The sequence below is a fragment of the Osmia lignaria genome, chromosome 2 (assembly GCF_051020975.1).
Source record: "Osmia lignaria lignaria isolate PbOS001 chromosome 2, iyOsmLign1, whole genome shotgun sequence".
NCBI classification, from domain to species: Eukaryota; Metazoa; Arthropoda; class Insecta; order Hymenoptera; family Megachilidae; genus Osmia; species Osmia lignaria.
This window is the reverse complement of record NC_135033.1, coordinates 9,499,691-9,523,911: the sequence shown is the minus strand read 5'-3', so window position 1 is coordinate 9,523,911 and position 24,221 is coordinate 9,499,691. Positions and strand designations below refer to the sequence as shown.

General features: G+C 36.0%; 2 protein-coding genes across 2 annotated transcripts in view; one reads left to right on the top strand and one right to left on the bottom strand.

Annotated features, from left to right (window-relative positions):
* LOC117608583 (esterase E4) overlaps positions 1 to 24,221 on the bottom strand; it is a 28,541-nt gene that overhangs the window by 1,911 nt on the left and 2,409 nt on the right. Inside the window, exon 7 of the mRNA XM_034333929.2 lies at positions 23,841 to 24,157. Within this exon, the coding sequence (XP_034189820.2) occupies positions 24,136 to 24,157 (22 nt within the window). The 3' untranslated portion in view covers positions 23,841 to 24,135. The remainder of the gene's footprint in view (positions 1 to 23,840; positions 24,158 to 24,221) is intronic.
* Positions 20,692 to 23,841, top strand: LOC117608581 (proline-, glutamic acid- and leucine-rich protein 1). The gene is made up of 8 exons (XM_034333926.2): positions 20,692 to 20,953; positions 21,099 to 21,497; positions 21,563 to 21,909; positions 21,989 to 22,168; positions 22,235 to 22,499; positions 22,593 to 22,793; positions 22,862 to 23,154; positions 23,238 to 23,841. Exons 1-8 carry the CDS (start codon positions 20,840 to 20,842, stop codon positions 23,791 to 23,793), a joined length of 2,355 nt encoding a protein of 784 aa, XP_034189817.2. The 5' UTR covers positions 20,692 to 20,839; the 3' UTR covers positions 23,794 to 23,841.

Genomic DNA, 24,221 nt, shown 5'->3' with positions numbered 1-24,221 from the left:
ACCTTCCATATAGGTTTTGCGTCGAACTGACATTAACCACGTTGGACCGATTTTCAAGCACACGACACGCGAACGATAAGCACGTGACAAACGTACAGTGTATTGTATGTATTTTCAAATAAATACCACCATCTTCGTTCAAGGAAATTGAAGAATTAGTTGCTAGGAACGTGAAGGAAAATTTTCCTCGTACAAACCAATTTGCTACGACCATTTTCATAATTATGTTAAAAATATTTCATAGTTTAAGCGAAATTGGGCAATTCTACTGATCTCGGACAACAGTTCTAATTACGCCAATGGCTGTGACTTCATTGAGTTAAACATAGTAGCGATCGATCGTCGGAGCTTGATAAATAATTGATTTATTATTGACTGTGCTATTCTCAAGGAGACAATGCATTATAGACACTGACCTCGTTAGGTTGTTAGACTGTCGCGTTTGGAGAATTCTAGGGAACCCTAGGAGAGCCCAAGGCAGGCTTCCCTAGGGAAATAACGCTACAAGGGAAAAAGAAGTCCTACCAGTGAAATGCGGGTTGCAAAGGGTTAATTACAACGTGCTAAATGGGTCTTATAAGTTAATAAACGTTCACTTAACTGTGGGATGCGTTAAACAAAAGGATTACGAGAACAGAGGCGAGTAAACGTAAAAGTTGGTACACGGTTTGATGAATTTCCAGCCCAAGGCTTTCTCACTTGCACTTTGGTATTAGACCGAACCGTACAAATCGGCTACGTTAACTTATCTTACCGGAAATTACGGTTTTCAACGGAAGTCTTGCGGTCAGTCTACTACGAAATGTTGCTTAATACTCGTAAGAATCGTGCTACGATGTTTGGAAAGAGTCTGAACCATCCCTATCGCCATCCTTCAAATGTTATGCTTTATCGTTCACAAGCATTATAATTAATTATTGTCAGAATTTTTACGGCGCATTATCGCCACGTCCAAAAATCTCATGGAACCTTGAAACATCGACGCAGTGTATAATAAACCAAGGCACGTAGATATACTAGTGCCATTTTTCACCTACGCTACTCGTTCAAAAAAAGACATTCCAACATCGTTTAAACGACACGTGTATGTACATACGTCCCTGAAGCAATGATAACAGAATATAGAAAAAATTCATGTTTCTTTCTGCAAAAATGATATTTAATAATGCTAAGTGAAAAAAGTCACATAAAACAGTGATGTGATCAAGTTGAACTTGGGACGTGTGCATTTATCTCCACATTTCTTTTAGTTTCTACCATCTGATTGACAGTGGAAACAAAAAACTGTTGACAACTATGTATAGTAATTGCCATAGCCACGCTATGTTCAAGTTTTTTGAACTGGTTAGTTAACGTTTGAATGAGGCATTCAAATATCATTGAATAGCTGTGAGAAAAAAAATTGAAGAGAATTTTCAAATAAAGAGTTTAAATTTACAAATCGAATCTTAAGTTTTGCAATTATTTTATAATATGAGAACAATTTACTGACCTTTGATAGCGCAGTGTAAGTGTTTTATTGCACCTAACACGTCACTACTAATTGCTAATAATTGATTATCTTATCGTTAATCACGTGATGTAAAAACTACAATATTAAAAGTTGTTGTAAAAATGATTGGTTATCTGTATCCAGATGTTACACGATTTTAATCAGACCTCTATCTTTCATTGTACATAAGTACATTTTATTTTAAACATAGAAATGTAATTTCAAAAATATTCCATTCAATTCAAAGTGCACGTAAAATGAAGATATGCAGAAAATAGTTCGATTTCGTGACTATTAAGTGTCTCTAACGACTTACTTGGCCTTTGAAATTATTACTCATCAAAGATAACAAAAACAAATTCAAATTTGAATTAAAATACTTATGTTTTATCGAATACACATTTGAAATAAACGTTCCTCGGAACGAGTTATACGAAATACTTTTTTCTATTAATCAAGGAAACTGTTGGATAACTTCTGTTAATTACAGGTCATTTAATTGGAGATTTGCAAAGATGTTCTCGATCGAAGCAACACGAATGCAGTGCAATTACCGGGTATCATTAAATCGCAAAGTATCGGTCGACGATTCGATCTGTCGATGATCGTACGCGTTACCAATGAATAATGATATAATCGACGATTATATTTGACCCTGTCGTCGTTATAAATGACATTTTTTCTTATTCTTCGCGGTCTTTGGTAATCCTTGGTCAAGGATCTGCATACTGTTTGCAACGTGAATCAACTGTCACGATTTTATCAAAGGAGGCGTATTCTTATCACGATAATCAACGATTGATATACCGATTGTCAAGATCAAGTATAAAAACACTAGGACACAGTGACCTCCAGTTTTTCCATGAAACAACGAGACTTGGGTTCTCAAAATTTAGGTGACCTCGAACGTGTACGGGATCGGTAAACTCGCTTGACATTGCAAGAAGAGAATTTGATTTTTAACTCTACCTTTCAAATGGAAAATAATTTCTTTTGCAAGTAGTCACTAGTTATCATTCTAAACAGAAAATATGGAAGAATGCGTGACGAATAAAGCAGGGAATACTTAACCAAGATCTCGTAAATAGTGAAAGGATTAAATGAATTTAATGACCTAAGATTGAACAGAAAAAAATGATTGCTCCTGGTGCTTACTTTCTCCGTCTAAATCGCTTGATAATGCAAAAACTTTCGCGTTAATATTTAAGGTTTCTTAATCATACAAAATATTTCAAGAAAGAGATATCAGTTTTATCAAATGGTTTAATTAATTAATCCTTCAAATCTTTACGTCATATTAACTTTCGATTAGGCTATTTATAGAACTTGATCGATACCGATCGATTATCAATGAAATTTACAACGATCATACGATGCTTGTAAACAAAATTTTTGGAAAATTACTAATCCTTTTATAAATTAAATTAAATTTTATCTGAATCATACGTTTATGAAAATCATTGATGTCTTAATTCAAGGGGCTGTTTTCTTGATAAATCCACTATTTCGCGTGGCTAATACACACCAGAATTTATCTACCTCTCTCTGAAGAATTTAAATATGCAGAAGATAGATAAACAGGTAGTTATGCTAATTCCCTGACTGTGTTTGAAACTCTGCCAAATCCTACCTCCTGTAAATTATGCAAAAATGTTTTTGTGTCCGATCACCGATTGTTGACGAATTAAAAGATATTAAACTCATTTTTATTCGCCTTCTTAATTCCTAATTCGACTTTTATGAAAATTGTATTAAACTGCCGATTAACATCGCGACCTTTTCAGGCGTTTTGATTAAAAACTGGCAAAATGAAAAATTCGGAAACGATATCTTGCGATTAGTACCAGCAGGATATTCTCGGACATGGAAGCCGATTTTTCAGCGTTTTCGCAATCGTTGTTTTAGCATACAATCGTGGGAGGTTCCGGTACAGGGGGTATGCTCCATTTCCCTTCGTCTCATCTTCCATCATTCCCGCTTTTCTCTTCCATGTTTCCAACCACCGCGATAATTACCGTGAGGAAAATACTGCCGCTATTTGTTGCTTTTTTTTTCCCCTGTCCTTCCACGCTTTTCTCGTTTCTTTGTTTCCCTTCGAGCCGCTTTCGCGAGAAAAGAGGGTACCAATGGAAACGCGCTGGTACCGTTGGAAATTTTCCTTCTCATCGTGAAACTTTGTCGGCACATGGCCAGACTAATCAAAGTCCGAGGAAAATGCTTCTCGTCGAACGAGAAAAAAGTGCTCTAGGTAAACATTTCTTTCGAGAAGACAGAAAATGTTTTATTTCGAATAGGTAGAAGCTTTGAAACTACTACTCCAGTGGACAGAATGTTTCCTCTGAAAATTCAAACGCCTAACTCTCGAACGGAAGTGTCCGACCATTTCTTCGAATGTTACGTACATTTTTCATTACACAAGGAACAACAAAATTAACAAGCAGATACACTGGTATAACGAGCCACGTCGTGCTCACTCGAAGGCCGTTGACTCTGCGAAACTTTCGCCTAGCACTTTCATGTGGAGCATGAAGACTTGTCTCGGACATATCCAGACAAAAAACGAAGACATTTAATCGAATATTAAAATTCATTACGTTCGTCACTGGCCTTTTATCATTTCCAAATATCATCTATCGCGAATTGAATATTCCTAAAGCTATAAACTTCATTTTATAGACTTAATACTTTGAATATTGATTAATCATTTATGTAATCAATTTCAATGAAGCTTGAGCTTTAAATATGGATTCCTCGTTTGAAATATAAACACCTATCGAAATATCGTAGCCATTTTTAGTATCCAATGGTGATTATAGCCACCCTTAAGTCAGGGTGAAGAAGAAATAACACAGCAAGGAACTGTTTGATTGTAAGAGTTAAAATGAATCAAGCCCCTCCCTATTGGTTCCCTATCGAGCCTCGAATTGACGATCGCGTTAGGAAATAAACTCTGACCCCGTGGCAATCAATTAAACAGGGAAGAAGAATTCCTCGAAGAGAGCGGGCGAATCTTCTCAAGGAAGGAAGTAAAGGAAACCGAGCTTCGTGCCGAGACTTTCTCACGAAGGAGGCATCTGCTATCGCGAATCTCTTTCGCTGGATCCTAATTGCGATCTCTTACGAGGCTGCCGCCTACGAGTCAACCGCAGTCATTTAAATTTGTGTCATTACGCGTCGGGCTATTCTTCTTGGACGTGAGACGAGAACCGCGTTAAAGTCTCCTCGGTTCTTTGATTCTCACAATCTCGTCACGCGTCATCGTGCTTTATACTTTCGTCGAATGATTCTTCGTTAAGCAACAACCGACGCGCTTCTTCGCTTTGCGTAATAGAGAAGAGCATTGTTTCAAGATCGTTGGTAGGTAACTCGGTTATTAGACGAATTATGAAATTCCCTCGATTCCTTTACGATATCTCGTATATATCTCGTAAGTTCTCTAGACACTGGCGCGGCGTCGAAATCGATCACAGTGATCGGATGTCCTCGATTGAAAAATCGTACGACAAACGAGCACCGTATAAAGGAGTCGCGCTTGTGCCCGGCTAACAAAAATCAAGACCACTTTCTACACCCGTTCGATCCAGTTACAATATACCTTTCTGGTGCGGTTATAAAGAGATCCAGTCGCAACATCATCCTTCGTACGCATCTTCGTGTCTTCCATTGTCTTTTATCTTAACCTTGGTACCAACAGATCATTGGTACCTTGGATACCTTCGAAACGGTGCATGGATTATATTCGAAGAAATGGTAAGAAATTTTGCGAAGGAACTTAAAGTCAGACGTTGAGGAAGAGACTCGGTTAAAACGAATTTATCTTAGACAATTTATCAGAAAAATGAACACTACTAGGATGGTACGAAGGATGTTAAGTTTTGCTCGAATCTGTCGCTGGCTAGCAATTTGCTTTGAAAAAATGATTGCGGTGAACGTGGTGACCTCGAAGCAAGAGTCAAGATCATTTCCTGCAGAATTTCTTTCTGTATATATATATATATATATATTTCGTATCTCGACAAGGTTACGGAAAGATCGTCCACGCGAGGTCGTCGTCCCCAAACTCGTTTATAGAATTTTACCACAACGAGGACAACGCAGAGTTTAGTGTCTTTTTTAGATCGTGTCTTTTAGATTAGTGTCTATTTTAGTCATCGAAGACTAAAGCGAACCGTGGATGTAACTTTGTAAAAATGGTACTTTAGAAGGACCATCGGAGGTTATTCTTTGCGTATCGCGTTAATTCGACAGTCAAGGTCTTTGATTCCACGGATCAAAGTTCTGCAGGGGAGCTGACCTTTTGGTTCACGACACTGCGTTGGATATTTAGCTAATTTTACCGTCGAGCTGTAACGCGCGAAGAGGAGGGTCCTTTGAACGAACGTATTAGCGTCAATAAAAGCTGATGCTCGCGTGAGCGTGCTAAGAGACGACCGCGATGGCATAGTTGAAGATGGGATTAATAAAACGCTTCTGAAGAATGTCTTCACCGATTGCTAGACAATCGTACGCCGATAAAGCGAATAAACGTTTTACTTGCGTGTCACACACTTGACAGCTCTTACCTTTCGCGATTCTTTCGTTACGGAACACTGGCTGCACCCACCTGTTCCTGCATGGCGAGAGTTCAAGGCTAGGGGCACGAGGCCTCGAATGGGGGACAAATTTCCTCTTGTTTTTCACCGTCCATTAGAGACAACGCGGACATTCCACGTCGAATCGTACGCAATTTGCCCGCCATGTTCAATCTCATCAGATTCGCACCACTTCTAACATTTTTACCTTCGAATATCAACATTTTTCTTAGATTTCGTAGAACTAACGTTTCGAAAGCATAAGCTACAAATCGTGTATCTTCCGCGTCGTTTGCAACGGTGCGGTCGTTAAGCGAACCGATTAGTCGTTAGTTCCGCCTACGAGGATACGATACACCGTCGATCCTGTATACGTTCGCGTTGAGATCTTCACGGATGAAAATGATAAACATCTCGTTGGATTTGAGTTAGATCCCGGAAAATATTCCCACGAATTTTTATCGGTTAACCCAGTTCGCCTCTCGTTCACCACGGGCGTCTTTTATGTAGCCCCATGAAATCCAAATTAGCTCGATGAAAATCGACGGAGGAATTCGAGCCGGCACAGTTACCACCGGCAATAAGCGAAATAGAATTTTCAAACCGGATCGAAATCCGTTGTAACTGGAAGGTACCCGGTTCACTCGGTGGAACGAATGAAAAATACCCGTTATTTTGTGAAAAGATTACTCGCTACCCTGCTGTGCGATACCTTCCGACCCATTCGGTTTCAATTGCCGAACGAAGGTGTGTTATCGCTTCGATTGTTTTTCTTTAACGCTTTGGCGGTGGGTGTGGTCCCTTGTTTGTGACTTTGATACGCGTTTTTTTACCAAAATTATATTTTATAAAAGGGTAGATTGATAATAGGATCACTGCTACTTTAAATCTAACCCTCCGAGCGCGGACCACGGAGAGAGCGACGAATGAAATTCCTTCTGTTGATTACGAACTCGAACATATTAATCTATAATTTTTCTTTAACAAGCCTAAGTAATTCTTTCTTTCGATCGATACGATTATGCCCCCCGATAAAGATCGCACGATTTTTCTCGATCGGTTTGTTTGCCCGTTCTTCTTCCTACTTATCGTATATCTTCGTACCTGGAGGCTGTTCATGCTAACGGAATCGATCGGTAAGAATTTTTATGATCCCCCATACAATTTGCATGAGGAGCGTTTAAGAGAAAAGGAGAGGTAAAAGCAGATGTTTAGCGGCCGAGAACAAGGGAAGAGGAGAGAGAAAAGTATAATAACCGTGCGGGAAACATAACAGGTAGAGGGAAGGAAAAAATATGGGAGCCAAGAAAAAGAGGTGGAAGAATGGAACGATCAAAGATTAACGCCAAAGTGGGAAGGTTCGGATGATTGTTGGTAAAGAGAAAATAGGCCACCGATTACATACTCTCTTGATGAATGTCCCAATAAGAACGGACAAGTGTAAGAAAATTTGTATTTTCCTCGAGCTAACTACAACAGGCAAATGTAATTACTATTTATTTCATGGTCTAATGTTCGCCCGATTTTTTTTAAAACAATTAATTAACTCTTCCTTGTACGACGAAAAAGTCTGAAAGTCTGAAGATCCTCTGCATTGTTTCTTCGACTAAACGCCTTTCGAACGTCGCAAAAACGAATCACGCGATCGTTACGGTTTTATTAAGAACTTTTAATTCACGCGATTAACTTTCTAATACCGCGTACCTTTTCCACCGGCAATGAAAGCGTTTAACTAATGAAATATTTAAATAAAAAAAAATTAAGAAAACAAATACAAAACTTCCGACTTGTTACACAGTGAATACCGAGTGATCGAAGCTCAGGTGACAGAATTTTCAATAGAAACACGTGTAAGAAAGGAACAAAGTTTCCTGCAGCTGCAGTTCCCTACCGGAAGAAGATTAAGAAAGTTTAGTCACGCGGTTTGTATCCTATGCAATTTCCAATGCGCTTTGCTGTCGCTTGCGATTGAAATGATCGAAGGCACGCATTTGTTATTAGAGAAAGTCACGTTGATGGCGAAAAGGAAACTCATTTTACATTCGCCTCTCGGCATACCAACGCGATAATTGCCAAGAGCTAAGATAAACCTGGTTTTTCAGAAAGAAATCTCTTCGTAAATAGCCTGGTATTTCGTGTAATAACGCGGTGGTTACTTTTGATACAATGTAGCCGCGCGAATCGCTAGCACTTTGGTAGGAAAAGAGGAAAGAAAAAAGTAGAATACATAATTCAGTAGCGACGAACGCTTAGCAATTTCAATTTACATCGAGACGTTCATGGATCCTAAGAAGGGTGGGATGGAAATTGTTATCACCGGTACGAGACTAACATCGGAATAAATTAACGCGTACGAGGCCGACGGTGAACAGCTTCATCGTGTGTAATCGCGAAAAAATCCGTAATACGACGACGTCCCGTGGTGGATGCCGCCTCTATCTGTTCGTGAGTTCGTGTCGTTAATGCATAATGCACCGGTGCATCGTTGCATATACCGGGACACGATCGTTTTCTCGATCGTTAATCGATCGCAGCAGCATTAGATTAAAGGGACGATGGTGGTTGCAGCTGCGCAAATTATGTCTCGCGGCATCCACTCGTTTTCACCCTACAATGCATCCCCGGGTAAATAAAAAAATCATTTCGAGTTTCACGGATTTTACTTGCTCTCTTTACGGGTAGACTGGTAAAATAAAAAAAAATTGGAGCATATGCGTACGTGTCGTTCAAGATGAGAATCTTGTTTGCATGTAGTAATAACAAATCTTACCGAGAACCAGTCGAACAGAGTATGTAATTATTTTCATTTCTTCCGTTTGCGTCTGGGTATCGCGTTAATAACAGTTTCAAGATACAGAAATATTCATTAGAATTCAATGAATTTCGATGATCGTTAACCGGAATGAAAAATGTATACAGTAGTACCTCGGTATACCTTAATCCGAATAGGACGTATACCAAATCAATCTTTCCCTTACTTGTATGATCAGTCAATTAATAATACATCAACTCCGAATATAATTGATTATTAATTTAATTTTTCCTCTGAGATAATTATTTAAAAATGACGCAAAATTTATGTCGAACAGAAGTCGTATACCGAGGTACATACCACTGTGTTTTAATACCCTAATCGTGTTAACAAGTCGGATGCCACGTTGTTATTACACTTAAACCCCCGAACGATAGCATTTAAACTTACATTTGCTACATAAGATATCACCGCGTCTAATTTGCACTACAAGCATTATCGTACCAAACTATGTACATATACTTATTATTACGTTTAAAAGGAATGCTCGGTTGACTTTCGCGCGAGGAGCGTTAAATCACTCGCCGGCAAATAGCATATCGAATTAATAAGCACCGGTCAAGTACGTCAGTTCGATAACCGACAAAGTTACAGTGTACCGGTTTAACGTTAAAATATTCATTAGGCGTAACGACAGCCCTGATAGCCTCCACGTGTGGACGTGGTTCTAACGTAACGGGCATGCGGAACACGATAATGCACAAGAATCGCGTCATGCCACGTTCACAAAAGCCACATTCCCCTCGACACTAGACCAATTCCTAAGCTAGCTAGCAGGATTTCTACTGCCATTTTACTGCCATCCTTTTCATTTCCGCCTGGTGATTATCTTTACGGTCACCTTGCAGTTCGCCATTGTCTCATCTTTTATATTCTCCGCTATGAGTAATCGTCGGCTTATCATTCGATATCTACGATCGTATTGTGTTTTTTTTTTTTTTTTACATTCCTACGAGATATCTTAACGATACGGATAATAGATCTGAAAATTAGACTAAAGAGGCACGTTTTTTGAAAAAATTTCGCTCGCGGGATGAAACCAACGGTTGTACAGGAAATCGAGAGACCACGGCGGAAAAGCATGGCGTGAAAAATCTCGATAAAAGAGAAAGCCATTGAACCTACGGAGCGGTCATAAACGCGAGGAATGCAGATTCACGTTCCGCGATGCAATTACCGGGATCGTCTTGTTAATTCGTCGAGGCGAACAAATAAGAAGCGACCTAGCTACAATTAATCGCTAATGGGCTTCTAAGACGAGCTACCCCCTTATTTTTTTCCTTACACCGACACCGAATTCATTTTCGTTGTGTATACAACGGAACGAGCTCTCCTAGGGGAGTCTTAATGACCCGGGTTAATGACTCGTGTGATCTGAACGAAATAGACGTTCATTTGTCTCACGAAGAAAATGAAAAAAAGACGCCTTTTCAAGAAGAATTTTAATATTAAATTGAATCTTTATAGGAGGAAGAAAACGTCGATCGATATCGGAGAAGATAAAGAAACAAAACGTTTGTTTTCGTATCGAATCAAAGATTCCATTTTTCCTGTATACTTTTTCGCGAGACGCGAGAAATAGCGGGCATAACTGTTGTGCAAAGTCCTTATCTCGTTGTCAGTCTACCGTAAACTTGACTTTACGAGGCAGCCTCGACGCATAAGCTTTTTCGCGGTTTCCTCTGCATTTCGCCTGGTCTCGGCAACGTAACGGTTCCTAGCTGGCGACTTGTCGACTTCGTACACGCCGGAAGATCGAATCGAGAAAGTATGCCATGGAAAAGCATTCTTTTCTTTCGTAGCTAAAAATGAATTCTAACCGAATTCCATGCAGTTCGTAACAGAGTCACTGCGGAAGGATAGAATGAAAACGAAACGCGAGACTGCTCTCGTATTTTACACCAGCATGGAAAGTCGATAGTAAATATGTACCGAGATGATATGTTACTCAGAATTCTACGAATTTTCTCAAGAATGTTAGGTTACTGTTTATCGATTCCTCGGTATTCCAAGACCATTAGTAACATTAAGTAGTCTAGTGTACTTGGAATCTATAACAGTTACCTTGGCACTTAGAATTCTACAAATATCCTAGGAAAAATTTCAATTTTCCTTCCCTTTTACCACGATTTTGTCAATAAAGAAATTCTATATCAAACACGGCGACATTCCGATCGAAATTTCGATCCAACCAACCTGCGCCGCGCCGCCGATTGCAACTCGCGTTAACTTCCGTGGTTAATTACATCACGGCCAATGACGTAAGGCAGGAATCATCTGCATGAAAAGCTGATGGTATGTGCGAAATTATCCAGGAATATTTTCGCAATGATCATCGCGTACCGATTCCCGCTGCCCGTGCACCGTAACAAATTACGCGACGATTCGACCGTTACAATTAGACGATGTATCATCGCGTTTAGGGCTCGTTATTAACCGACGGACGTGGGTATCGTGAAATGTATATTCATAGGTGTACTGTACAGCCTGCACGGATATAACGGCACCTAACAACATCACGCTCGAATCGGCTTGCAACAAATATTATATCCAGAACGAGAACATTTGAAAACGTTTTATCTCTTTATTACTTGAAAATGAAAACTACCCTGTCGATGGTGGATCGTCGTAAATCGAGAGTTTATTAGAGGAAGAGAATGCTAAGAGGTACTTTCCAACTGCACCGTACATCAGTGTCTTAATATTTATTAAGTTTATAATACAGTAGCCAAGGAAAGCCTGAGAATATTAGGAATAGATGAAAATGCTTCGGATAAATGTCTGATACGAAAGAGGACATAATCCGATGTCAACAATGCATATAGGAATTTATAGTTAAGTGACGTTGAGTCACAATTCCATGGTTATCTATTGATCTACTTTAAACTAGGGGTAATCAGAGACCCCACCTGCTAACGCTGATATTTCTGCCCTGGGGGCAGATATTCGCGTAACAAACGTTAATCAAACGGTTTCGCAACGTCCAGAAGCAATGAATTCGTTGTGATAGAAAACTTTTAGATTCTCTGCTCGTTAACTCTGCGTATCGTCGCGGTGTCTATGTTAATTAAATTGCACAAAAGTTTCATATTAATTATAGCTCAAAAAAAGAATTTTTAAAAAACAAACCAAAACATGTTTCTTTCGAATCTTTATCGAATTTATCTGATCAGGAAATCTACGCATGCCACGTAACCAGCAATGTGATAATGTAATACAATTAAATATAGATAAAATACGAAAATAATTTACCCGATGTTACGATTTGATTTGATTTGATTCGTTTTAATGATACCGATATATCAGCGCAAATTAATTATAGAAATCTTGATTACAGAACCGTTCGAATTCTTTGGAATATTCTTTTGTTGCAGAAATATTCTAGTATGATTTCTAAAGACCATAATTTAACGTATTATATAATAATAATATCGAAGTTGTACAATGAACAAAATTAAAACAATTCCCTGATAGAATATAGAGATACAAAACACACGACACTCAAGGACATGACGAGTTTCGATGCTGACTATTATAGGAGAAACAATACGCTATTACGTGATATTTTTGCAGGTGGATTCAATTGGAAAACAAATCCCACTTTATACACGACAAATTGTGTACACGTTGTCTGGACACGTAGACAAATAAAGTCACGTTAATTTCAACATACTTTATTAATTTTAATGAAAGGATGATTTAGAAAGAAAAATAATGTAATTTTTAATTATCAAGTATTATAGAATTTAGTATGAATAATAAATAAATGGCAATTCAAATTTTCCTGCGTAGATTTTTATGATAGGGTCAAACTTCTATATTTATATATCCCTCCCCCACATTGTCAGTTTCCTTAGGGATGCCTATGGGAAAGGGTGAGAATCCAGGACGTCACCTAAATATTATTTTAATAAACTAATTGTAAGATATCAATTTGAAAATTAATCGATCGTACCCTTAATAATTAATATTTTAGTATGTCTGACTAAACACGTCTATTTCTACTGCGGCAGTCAACGCGCAAAACTGACCCTTTACAAACACTATGTACCTACATAATTAGAGGTGATTTAAATTTGGTCAATATATAGCAGTTTGAACATATTAACGACTATCACGCAAATCAAACAGATTATCGTCCACGATACAAACACATGGCCCGACGATAAAGAGCTTAATACTTCATTCGCTACTTTTAGCCTGGAGAATTATTATTAGATTGACGATAGCAAAAACGTGCTGCTTCGGTTATTCCTATCATTATCTCCAATATTATTATATCAATCTGAAGAAATATCTCGAATGATAAAATATACTCTAATTCTATTTTTAAAAATTTATATAATAACCAATGACAGTTGTTCTTAAAATTATAAACAATGCACCTAAAATCTATCAGTGGCGATTCGAAAGCTCAATCGTAATCGGTCTACTTTAAATTCGGAGCTCCTGTACCGCTGACATGTACGAATTACGAATAAAAAATTCCTACCTTTTTCTCGTTACCGGAAGGATAATGTTCCTTAGTACCACTGCTTGGCTGTCACGCGTTCTAAGCACAAAATATTTAGTCACAATGAACGCAGAAACGATAACGTTCATACGGTTGCGAAAATTATAGCGAACGCGAAAGATATGTTACCCGCGCTACGGTCGAAGACCAACTGACGCGATCGGGCGCTCTCGCGCGACGTTCGAGTCTGACTACGGACGGCGCCTAACTACTCGCCACGCGATTGGTCGATCCTCGACCACCTTGCGCCAATAGCAAGGAGCGATACTAATGATATTTTTATCTTAAAAGATTAATTATTTAACACAAAATAATAAGAAATCATTTTTAACCATTTTAATAATTAATCTTATTGATATCAAAATTTCAATTTCTTCTTATTATTTATATTAATATTCAAATTATTCGAAGGTTAAATAAATATAATTTTTCAAATATTTCTTGAATAAAATAATATTTTTTGGAATGTTTGACCGTTCCTTTTGATACGAACTGTATGTACGTCCATTGTCCGCATTTCTGCGACCAGGAACAATACAGGCGGAACTGGTACCGAACGTATATCTTTCTTTCTTTTTCTTTTTTGGAACGAATGAATGAGATGTGTTTGGCTCACGTTCCAAATCTCTGTTACGCTAGACTCGGGAAGGTAATGGGAGTTTGCGAAAGTGGTTGCCCGTGTTTGAACGTTGCTAATTTGATTTGATAGAACCAGTGTCAAGGAAAGCGTAACGGGTCGTGGTGATTGGACGGGTTATTGATTACGATAAATTATATCTTTATTAACACGGTGGAACGAAATGAAATAAATAAACATCTCGGTGGTCCGTTCACGGTGGACTGTTTAACACGGCAGGAACACCGTGACCGATGCACAAAGCATGCAAATAAAGAAATGAATTCTTTGAAAGAAAGCTCGCAACGTTACATCATTCAGAATTTTGCACAGCGACAAAGAATAACAACTTTCGCCGTCCATCGTTTGTAATTTGGAGAAAGTGTACGACGTTTCTTTCTCTTTAAGAAGATATTCCCCTTTCTCAGATGAAAAAAAAAAATCAATTTCCAATAATCAAAAATATAATCTCAGAAGAATCAGTCACAAAAGTCAGGCCAGAACAATTAAGAAAATTCGAAGATCAGAATATCAATTTTAAAAAAAAGAAAAAAAAGAAATGGAAGTTCCATTTAATCCTTTTCGAACAGAGAAATCGTTCTGTTTAATTGAACGCGCAGTGTCTCGTCCATCGTGGAATGAAAGTTTGCTTTGACGATTCTAATCCTTTTTTCATCGATTCGGTCACGCGTGTATATCGTACAAGTTTTCACATTTCATTCGAAACGGATTGTCGCTAATGCTCGGGTACATTCACCTGCAGCTTGTTAATATATACGTATTATTGCAAAAGCAACGAAATCGCGAATTCCGTGCTGCCTGTCGAATATCGCGCGAAAGGCGCTGCCTTCCACGTAGTAACGATAAGTGCTTGCGAGCTGAATGTTAAATAAAATAGAAACGACGATTTTCACTCGTTTGCAAAATACCGGCGCTATTCATTTTCTATTCGATACGTTTCCACGAGGAAAGTCGAAGAAACTCGCCTGTCTAATGCAACTACAAACTGCACAAGAATAGAAATGATAGGGGAAGTAAAGGTGTTTCTGGGAATGGATCAGCCACTTCAGATTTCTAATTTTTTTTAATGTTAAATAATTATGCAACTATAAAATGCAAAGAACACATAGGAAGTGTATCTTATAAATGCTTCGGTTATTTTGAATGTTAATTAACTAGTGGGAAGTTGTTAATCATGCATTATAAAGAGTTTCTTGCCTTCTCTTAAAATGACACTACGGTCTACCATCAGTATCAGATAATTCTAGAAATATTGATGAAACCTTGCCGAATATTTTAGTCGTTTCGAACTACATTTAAAAATATCGTTCATTTTTAAATCACATCCTCTGAATAAAGTTACGAAACTGACCTTACTTGAAGGCGAACGTAACATCATTGAATTAGATTATCTGATAGCAAATTCTCGTGCTATTCGCTTCACGTTGCGTGCCTTTCTTATCGTGCACAATCATCCATTATTATGACCAATGATATTTATAATGCGCATGTTTACCCGAATCATGTCAACTATTGCTCGCTACCGTGCTTAATTAACCGACGAGTTGCGAATTAATTAAATGTTTCGTCTGAACTTTGTATGTTTTTTTTTTCCTCGCTCATTAGCATGCGACGATAAATATCCAAAACTGGAAATTATAAACACTCGCGAGTTCTTAAACAATTCGAGCATATTCGAGCTCTGAATTTTCGTGGAACCATTTAAAGGCTTGAATTTTTTTAATTAAAAGCATGCAAAATTATTCTAAGTTTAATTAGCGACGAGTAAACCGCGTTTAATGTATATGCATTTATGATACATTAAAAGGAGAAAAAACACGGAAATTATATACTATGTACCTATAAGTAATCGCAAGAAATTCTTCATAACGCATAAAATATGTAAAAATAATTGATATTTATCGATTATTAACGATTGGATATCACGGTTAAAGAGGATGATTACTGATAAAAGAAATGGCATCAAAATCGACGTGTATCAGTTGCATAATATTCCTTGTAAGATGAATGAGATTACACATGGAATGATGCAGCCAAGTAACACGAGCTCAAGAATAAGTCATGATTCAGAGTGATCCACGAGACCTTCCAATTTGGCTAATTGTCTCATGGGGTCAACTCGATTACGCGAGGTTACCTCTCTGTCTGACAATTTCTCCTCATGCCCTTCACCTTTCTCTGATTTGATTAAAAATTAAACTTCGTTGTCCAAATAACAAGAGAAGTTGAAAATAAATATTCAAATCGTGCGATTTATTATTTTCTGATAATTCAGGAAAAGGTAAACTAATTCACGAAACTGTTCCAACTTTATTGCAAAAATAAGATAAAAGCATCTTGACGCAATTTCCAGTGCAATAATTGTTATCATTTGCGATGACGAATCGTTTAAGATGCACACGATTCTTAGAATTACTATTGTAGAAAGAAGTCTAACGGTTGAACAAGTAAAGAACAAAAGGTTCATCGACGTCATCATTGAAGATTGAGTATTCGATAAACGTAGAAACTTCCGTGTAATCGGTGTACAAGAACCTTGTGTTTATTTATTATTTTTGTACTATCTGTTATATTTCTGATATCTTACATATTTCATTTTTGTGTTTGGTGAAAGGGACCAATTCACATTTCGAAAGGACCCAGGCCCATCCTACCTCTATCTAATTACTCCAATCATTGATTACGGTGTTATAGTGAAAGCATAAAAATAAGAAACTCGTTGCTCTTACGGCAATTTCAAGAAATTAGTTACCTAGTCTCGATCAAATACCGTGCCAGAGAATTATATCGACCTTGTCCTAACACCAAGGTGGTAACTGTTTCGTATTCTGTTACGGATACACTGTCATGGCTAGAATGCCGGATAGTTGCACAAGGTACTATCTTAAAAGCATTAAACGCGTGTAAAAATCCAAGGAAATTCACGAAGAAGACTCACGAAAAAAACTGGAAACTTCAAAAAGTGGAAAACTTAGATTTGAAGATTGAAAAATTGAAAACTCCTAAATTTAAAAAGTGGAAAATTCAGATTTGGAAAACTGAAAACTGAAAATAAATCACTGATTCGTTATATTAATCTTTAATTTATGGATACGTTTATGCAAATATCCAACACATTATCTTGCATGAGTAATAATAAACGAGATTTAGTAAACATCAGATACTGTAATTATAATACATTTGAAATTCATATGTATTACACGATATCGTTCATACGAATAACACTTTGCTACTAACGATAAATAAGATATGAATTGGTTATAAAATATAACTGTTAATTACTTAAATATATAAAACGTATAAAACAAAGTTCAAGTACACGGAAGTTACGTACAAAAAAAGGCAGATACAACTGAGTTGAAGGTAAACGTACGAATGATCTCATTTATGCATGAAAAATTGATAATGCTAATCATGTTTAAACACCGTTTTATCCTTTCAATATTTATCAGCATACGGAAGTCTTTGGTTAAATATGACCCGTTTAATGTGATCACATACAGTAAAATTCCGTTATAATTTGCAAATGACATTCGCAAAGGAATATGAAAATTTATAGAAATTAAAATCGATAATATGAATTGTAAGAAGAAAAAAATTCCAAAGGAATTCGAACACCGTATGATCCTCTTATGCAAACAATAACCGCAAATACCATTTAATCCCAACTGCAACACATGGTTTGAAATAGAAAAACAAAGAATTGCTAAAATACACCTGAGGATAATAAAGTCACGCAACGCCATTTGCGTTAATGTACTTCAATTTCTGTTTCACATATTTAAATTATAAATTTTATAAAGATTTCCCAATGTTAAAATTTCGTGATTGTAAATTCAATCACGATTAACAGTAGAGTTTTTGATTTCGAAATTTTCTTACGTATAAGAGCTTCGGTGAAAGTAGTGCAGTTGGGTGAAAGTCAAATCTACCGCTTTAAACCTCTCATATATAAAGATAAGTAATTAAATAAAAGATTAGGTCGTTGGAACGTTTAATTAGGAGCTGTTTCCTAAGATCACCGGATATAAGTTGTAACTGGAAACTCGTTTTATCGTATATTCAAGAAACTACCCTAATAATGTATTTTGCATTTCTCCCGTTGAAATTATATGTTAAGCTATGCTCTTATCGATATTTCTACCAGAAATCAAAACCAAATAGCATATTATCGGATTAAGATATCTTTGTCGTAATCGTAATTGCTATAATAATCTTCAGACGCTAGATAAACAGCTAAGGTATTATTTGATTAACCCTTTCGCCAGACAGTTTACATGTGAAATTATGTAATTCAACGTACCTAGGTACATATAATTTTAATGATAAAATTTCATTAAAAATAACGTTTAATAGCACTAATATTATCATAACACACAGTAGAAAATGAAAAACTTAAATAAAGTATGCCGCATTACTCGCGGCCATTTCTACTGTGGCCGCCAACGTGCTAACCCTCTACCGCGATGGAGTCTCACAAGCACATTAAAAGTAATAATTTTACGAGACTATAACATTACATCTCTTTCAAATAACGTAAAAAATTACGCTTAAAGATTTTGTAATGTCCTCAGAATGATACGAAGTTGTTAATGCATTCTAGCCTAGCGAAAAAGTACTGATTTACTGAACCAGGGATTACGCCCTTTTCTTTCTGAATTTTTCTATACTTACAAGTAAATACTGGTAGTAAACATGTTTAAGTATGTAATCAATGCAATAACAACAAACTAATGTCTGCCCGTTTTATCTGATGTGTACACATTTTACGTAGATTTGATCAAATAATGTTCATGTTTTAAAACAAAATGTATCGAAAACGAAAATATTATAATAAGAGTAAAAACAAAAGCGAAAGACAACATCAGAGGTCGTGGGCACAGCAAAAGGCACGTATTTACCTGCACGAGTCGCTTCGCGTCGCTGCAATCGCGATCGTCGATCCCCACGGCTATGTTGGGTCCCCGCATTCCACCTGTCAGAAGGTGGGTCCACTCTCTCACGGAGGGTAAAGGAAGCAAAGAAGTCACTAACGGCATGAAAAACGGATCGTGTCTCGAAACTTTCTTTCCTAACTATCTTTCTTAACCGCCCTCGACAAGTGGCCAGTTTTCAATATGGCTGTACGCACACAGTCCATTTCGCTATTCCCTATCCTTTACGTACCTCTTTAATGTCCATTTTTCATTAACGATTCGCGCCGCATTCCTGTACGGTTCGATGAAAATCCCAATCGAGGATCGATTCAAAGCATCGCCGGTGATGATTCTTCGAAAAAGATCCTTCTGTTGTTTCCCATCGAATGTTCACCAAAGTACCGAATCCTGCGTACTTGCAAAACCACGCGTGGGTATGGAATGTAAACGGGGATATCGAGATAATCGTTAAAGAAAACCGGTAGAAAGTACTTTCCCACGATCACTTGCGCACAAACGTTAAATACACTACTGTTCGTATCGTGTTTGTTAGAAAAAAGAGAAAAACGATTTCACAGGACTTCTTGTACAACCAAAATCCAAACAAACTGTCGTCCGAGTAACGTTCTCCACAACGTAACTGAACGCCGGTAGGTAGGGGAACTGATCGGAGGAAGAACGAGTGCCTGAAGCGAGTCCCAGAAGGGGTGGGGGGAGATAGAATGTCGGAAGAAGAAAAGGAGTGGGGGAAGACCTTTCTGTCAGGAAGAAAGATAGACAGTAGGCGTTATAGGGCCCAATATAATTGAATAGGTAGTTTGAACAGGGAAGCAAGTTCAAAAACCTATTCATAATTTAAATCACTGCGAATCCTTACGCACTGATTTAGATGATATTTTATGGACCTAATCATATTTGAGGGTGGTTTACCTCCGTAATATTAAAGGGTTGAACAAAGTAGATGTTATTCTTGTACATTCGAGTACAAGCTAATTCCCCGAGTTCGTGTTCACGATGCGTGACCAACATTTCATTTTTTCACTCATTACCGGACAGAAGTACTTTACCGTCTCAAATCATCCATTACTAAGAATAAAAGATGTTTACAAAGTATTTAACCCATAGCGATAAGAAAAAAAGACTGTTATTATAACTACTATAAAAAAAAGCAAACAGAATGATAGCTCGTGAGAAGAAATATTTGAACCGTCACCACCAAGTACACCGCAAAATTACATAATAATTCCTTTTACGATTGAGGCCAATCGTGTTGCGTAAAAGATTCACAACGTTTGCTATGCTCTAACTACTTCTAACAAAGTGAGCTTTCCAAGTGACCCACTCAGATTTTAATGAGTTTTTGCATATTGATGGAGCATGTTATTGCGGATCTATCTATGTACGCTTCTGAGCATCAATAGTTTAGAAGAAATTTGATATTAAAATTCTAACACCAGAATAAAGCTCGTTTTTCCGCACGAGTTGAAATCTCGCGAGGAAACTTCTAATTTTATCTGTTTTTAAATAACTATATAATTGTATTGATTTATAAATAAATGTAATGTTGAAATATAAATTTGAAATATAATGCAATTCACCAAATGAACACAATTATACAATTTTTAAAAAAGAATGCAATTTGAAATTTTTTGCGGCAATTTAAATTCATGCGCCTGGAAACAGTGCACCATTCATACACGCTAACCTTTCTAGAATTAATTGTCAAATTGCATTTATTACTCATTTAAATCTTTGTTACTAGTTCTTATTAATACTGCTCTATAGAAATAAAAATATCATTAATGATTTTTATTCATTGTAAAAGATTTTAATTATATTGATGTACCTAACCTTATCGTCAAAGTTACTTAAAACACGCGTGGAGTTACAGAAATAAAATGACAACAATTACGGAATTAATTAGTTTCTTTGATCATAATTCAAAGGAATATGAAGAATTCTTGCAGGATTTGATATGTCTAAATGGAGATATACCATTTGATATAGAAGAAGTAAAAATAAATTTCTTAAATTAATTGTAGACTTTAGAGTTATGTGTTGATAGTTATGTTGTACATGTTTAATAGCATTTTGACATAAACATACTCCATTTTTATTTGGAAATTATACCATGTTGATATATTTCTCTTATTCCAGGTTGACAAAGCACAAAATGCCATTCTATCAACAGTAAATCATCATTTAAACCGTTCACATTCTCGTTATAATGGTTTATTAATTTTGGATAAGATTTTACCACAATGCTCAAAAGATGTGCTTTTAAAATACTGTATGCTATGGATTTCAAAAGCAACTCAAGTACTAGAAAGTATTCATAGTTCTCCACAAGAATTATCTATTTCCTGCAAAGTTCTTGGACACTTAATTGTCCGATCAAAAGATATTCCTGATATACACAAACAAGTATCAATGCAAAATGTGAAACAACTCATTAATGTAATCAGTAATTTAAGTTCAGAAAAAAAATGTGGCCCGGTGTATTATTTAGCTGCTACATTATTACATCAATATCCAGAAGTTTGTGAACGTTTGCAGGTAATGAAATTTCTAATAAGGTAAACAAAATTTCATGGAAAATATTATATACCTTTTAATTGCAGGTATCTATTAAAAAAATTATTCTATTACAAATTGATTCCTCTGAAGAAAATTTAGTTAATGCAAGTGCAAAATGTTATACTCTGTTAGCAAAAGCAACAGAACGCTCATTTAAGCCACCAGCCTTAAAACCTGCTTATACTGCTTGGACATATAATCAAGCACTTATTTGTAATAGTTTACATAGTATAATGGATGAACTATTTTCTAATTTAATAGAATTAGAAAATGTTGACATTTGGGATAAGCTGGAATTACCCAGTATATCAGAGGAGAATGTTATTCAATTTTATTTTAAACAAAAATTTAGGTTTCTAAATTTGTGCACTTATTTATCATACATGTTACGGTAAGAGAATAGTACACAAGTTTAAAGAATATGTCTAAAGATTCTATTTAAATATTTTAAAATTAAAAATATTATACAGGGGATTTGGTAAAAAAAATTCAGTATTTCCCCATGAGATTTTGAAGGTTTTATGCAGAGGACTAGCAGTACAACCTTCAAACTTAAAGAATCAAAACTCTGTCCGAGAGCAAATGTTATATCTTCTTTTACCACACTTGCATATTGCATTGTTCAACGTGTTAGATGCATTAATTAGCGGGTAAGAATTTGATGAAGTTACAATAATTCAAAATACATTTTACGTTTCTAAGTTTCAAATGTTTAGATTTAAAGAACAATTAATACCATTCGGATCGAGAATATTGCAACTGTTTCTTCAAACGCTACAGTGGACAGAAACAGTTCTAGAACATCAAATAACGATTAGCGGCAATAAACCATTTAGAAATGTAAGGATAATTGTTTATAAATGTCTCAACTCTTGGTTGATGCATACTAATGCTCTATCAGGTATAGAAACAATTTCCGATGAATATCTACCTTCTATATTAAAAGATATAGTACCAGAAAAAGATCGTGTTTTATTAACCGTAAGTTTATTATATTCGAAGAATCTTATTTTATATTAATAGAATATAAAATTGGCATTACTTGAAATATATTTCAATGTTATTGTTGTAAAGATTCAACGAAACAATAATTTATCAAAAAGAGCTTTAAAACGTTTACGAGATAATCAATATGAAAAAAGTACATATTTGACTAATGGAACCGGTTCTAGTAAAGAATATAATTTAGACACAGATGTATGTGAAGCTGCTCTTAATGTGTTACAAAATGTATTTTTCAATGGTGGAACTCTTTTAAAGCAAACATTTTTTAAGGTAAATTTTTCAGCGATCGATGTACCGATATCTGATATTCAATGATTTAATGATAATATTTCTTTCAGACTGTACAAAATACTATAATACCCCTTTTATACGATTGTTATTTAAATTCTTCAGAACAAAAATTTTATAAAGAACATCCTGAATGTCGTTTGCTACTACTACGAGTTTTGAGAGTTTTGCAAATGAATCCACACCCTTTAGTACCTTTACCTACACAATATTCTCTAGAAATATTTGAAATGGCTTTAAATGATAATAATCTATACGTTACCCAAGAAGCCAAGATAGCGTTAGCGGAAATTGAAAAGATCGTACATCCTCATACTCCATCTATACAGCTGACTCAAGTAGAGTAAGTTAAAAAAAATATTTCTAAATATACATTTAACGACATTTAATACATTTAATATTAAACATGTTTTCTGTATTTTTCAGGACTACTGAAAAAGAATTTATTGCCGATCAACCTGTACAAGATCAAGATGAAACAACAGAGAATGATGATACTGTGGATACTGTAGAAGAAGATATGATACCGTCATCGAATAAAAAATTAAAAGTAACAAATTTACGCGTTGACGAGATTGAAAAATCCATTGCTAACAATACCACTGAAGAAACAAACGAAAATATCTTAGAGAAATCGAACAGTTTAATAGAAGAAGAAATGACAGTTGAAGTACAAGATACAACTATTGTAGAAAGTGAAAAACTACCGATAACGTGCGATAAACCGTTAAATAAAGTTGATTCGATACCAGTTGTAATTGATAAACCGGAAATTAAAGAATCAGTATCATCCGTACAAAAGATTATGGAAAATGAAGGTATCAGCAATGAAGATATGAACACAATAGAAGAAACTAATCATAATTTAGAAACCCCTTCTGAATTGACTGAAGCGAATAAGGAAGATTTATCGTCAGACAAAGAAAATGAAGAAGAAATGTTACTTCAATTATTTCAAGATGTGCCAAAAGATAATAACTAATTACATTTATTTAATGTAATTGTATTATAAAGCAAATGTATTGTTACCTTATTGCTCAGTGTTGTGCATCTTCTTATACAAATGATTTGCGTGGCTATATCCCAAATTTCGAAATATACCTCCTTTCCTGTTCTTCGTATTTGAAGGAATATTGATACCAATAGGTATTGTTTTGTTAGTTAAAACAGTAGAATTAGGTATAGCGTCCGAAACTCTTTCGTTCAGGGCTTGAATAGGATTTTCGATCGTATTTTTAGCTTTTTCAGCACTTTTATCAATAAGATCTAAAGTAGTTTTGAAATAACTACATGTAGATGATTGTAATCGTTTTACAAGACCTGTCTATAGTGCTATTTCACAGAATCTAGAATTTGTAAAGCAATATTTATAACACTATTGGTAATAATTTAATTACTCGACAACAGCAT

What these genes read in the sequence shown, in the direction of transcription:
- LOC117608581 (XM_034333926.2), top strand. Translation starts at nt 20,840, where the DNA reads ATGACAACAATTACGGAATTAATTAGTTTCTTTGATCATAATTCAAAG. An exon ending in TACCATTTGATATAGAAGAA is followed by an intron (nt 20,954 to 21,098) that starts GTAAAAATAAAT and finishes CTCTTATTCCAG; the next exon opens with GTTGACAAAGCACAAAATGC. An exon ending in TATTTATCATACATGTTACG is followed by an intron (nt 21,910 to 21,988) that starts GTAAGAGAATAG and finishes AATATTATACAG; the next exon opens with GGGATTTGGTAAAAAAAATT.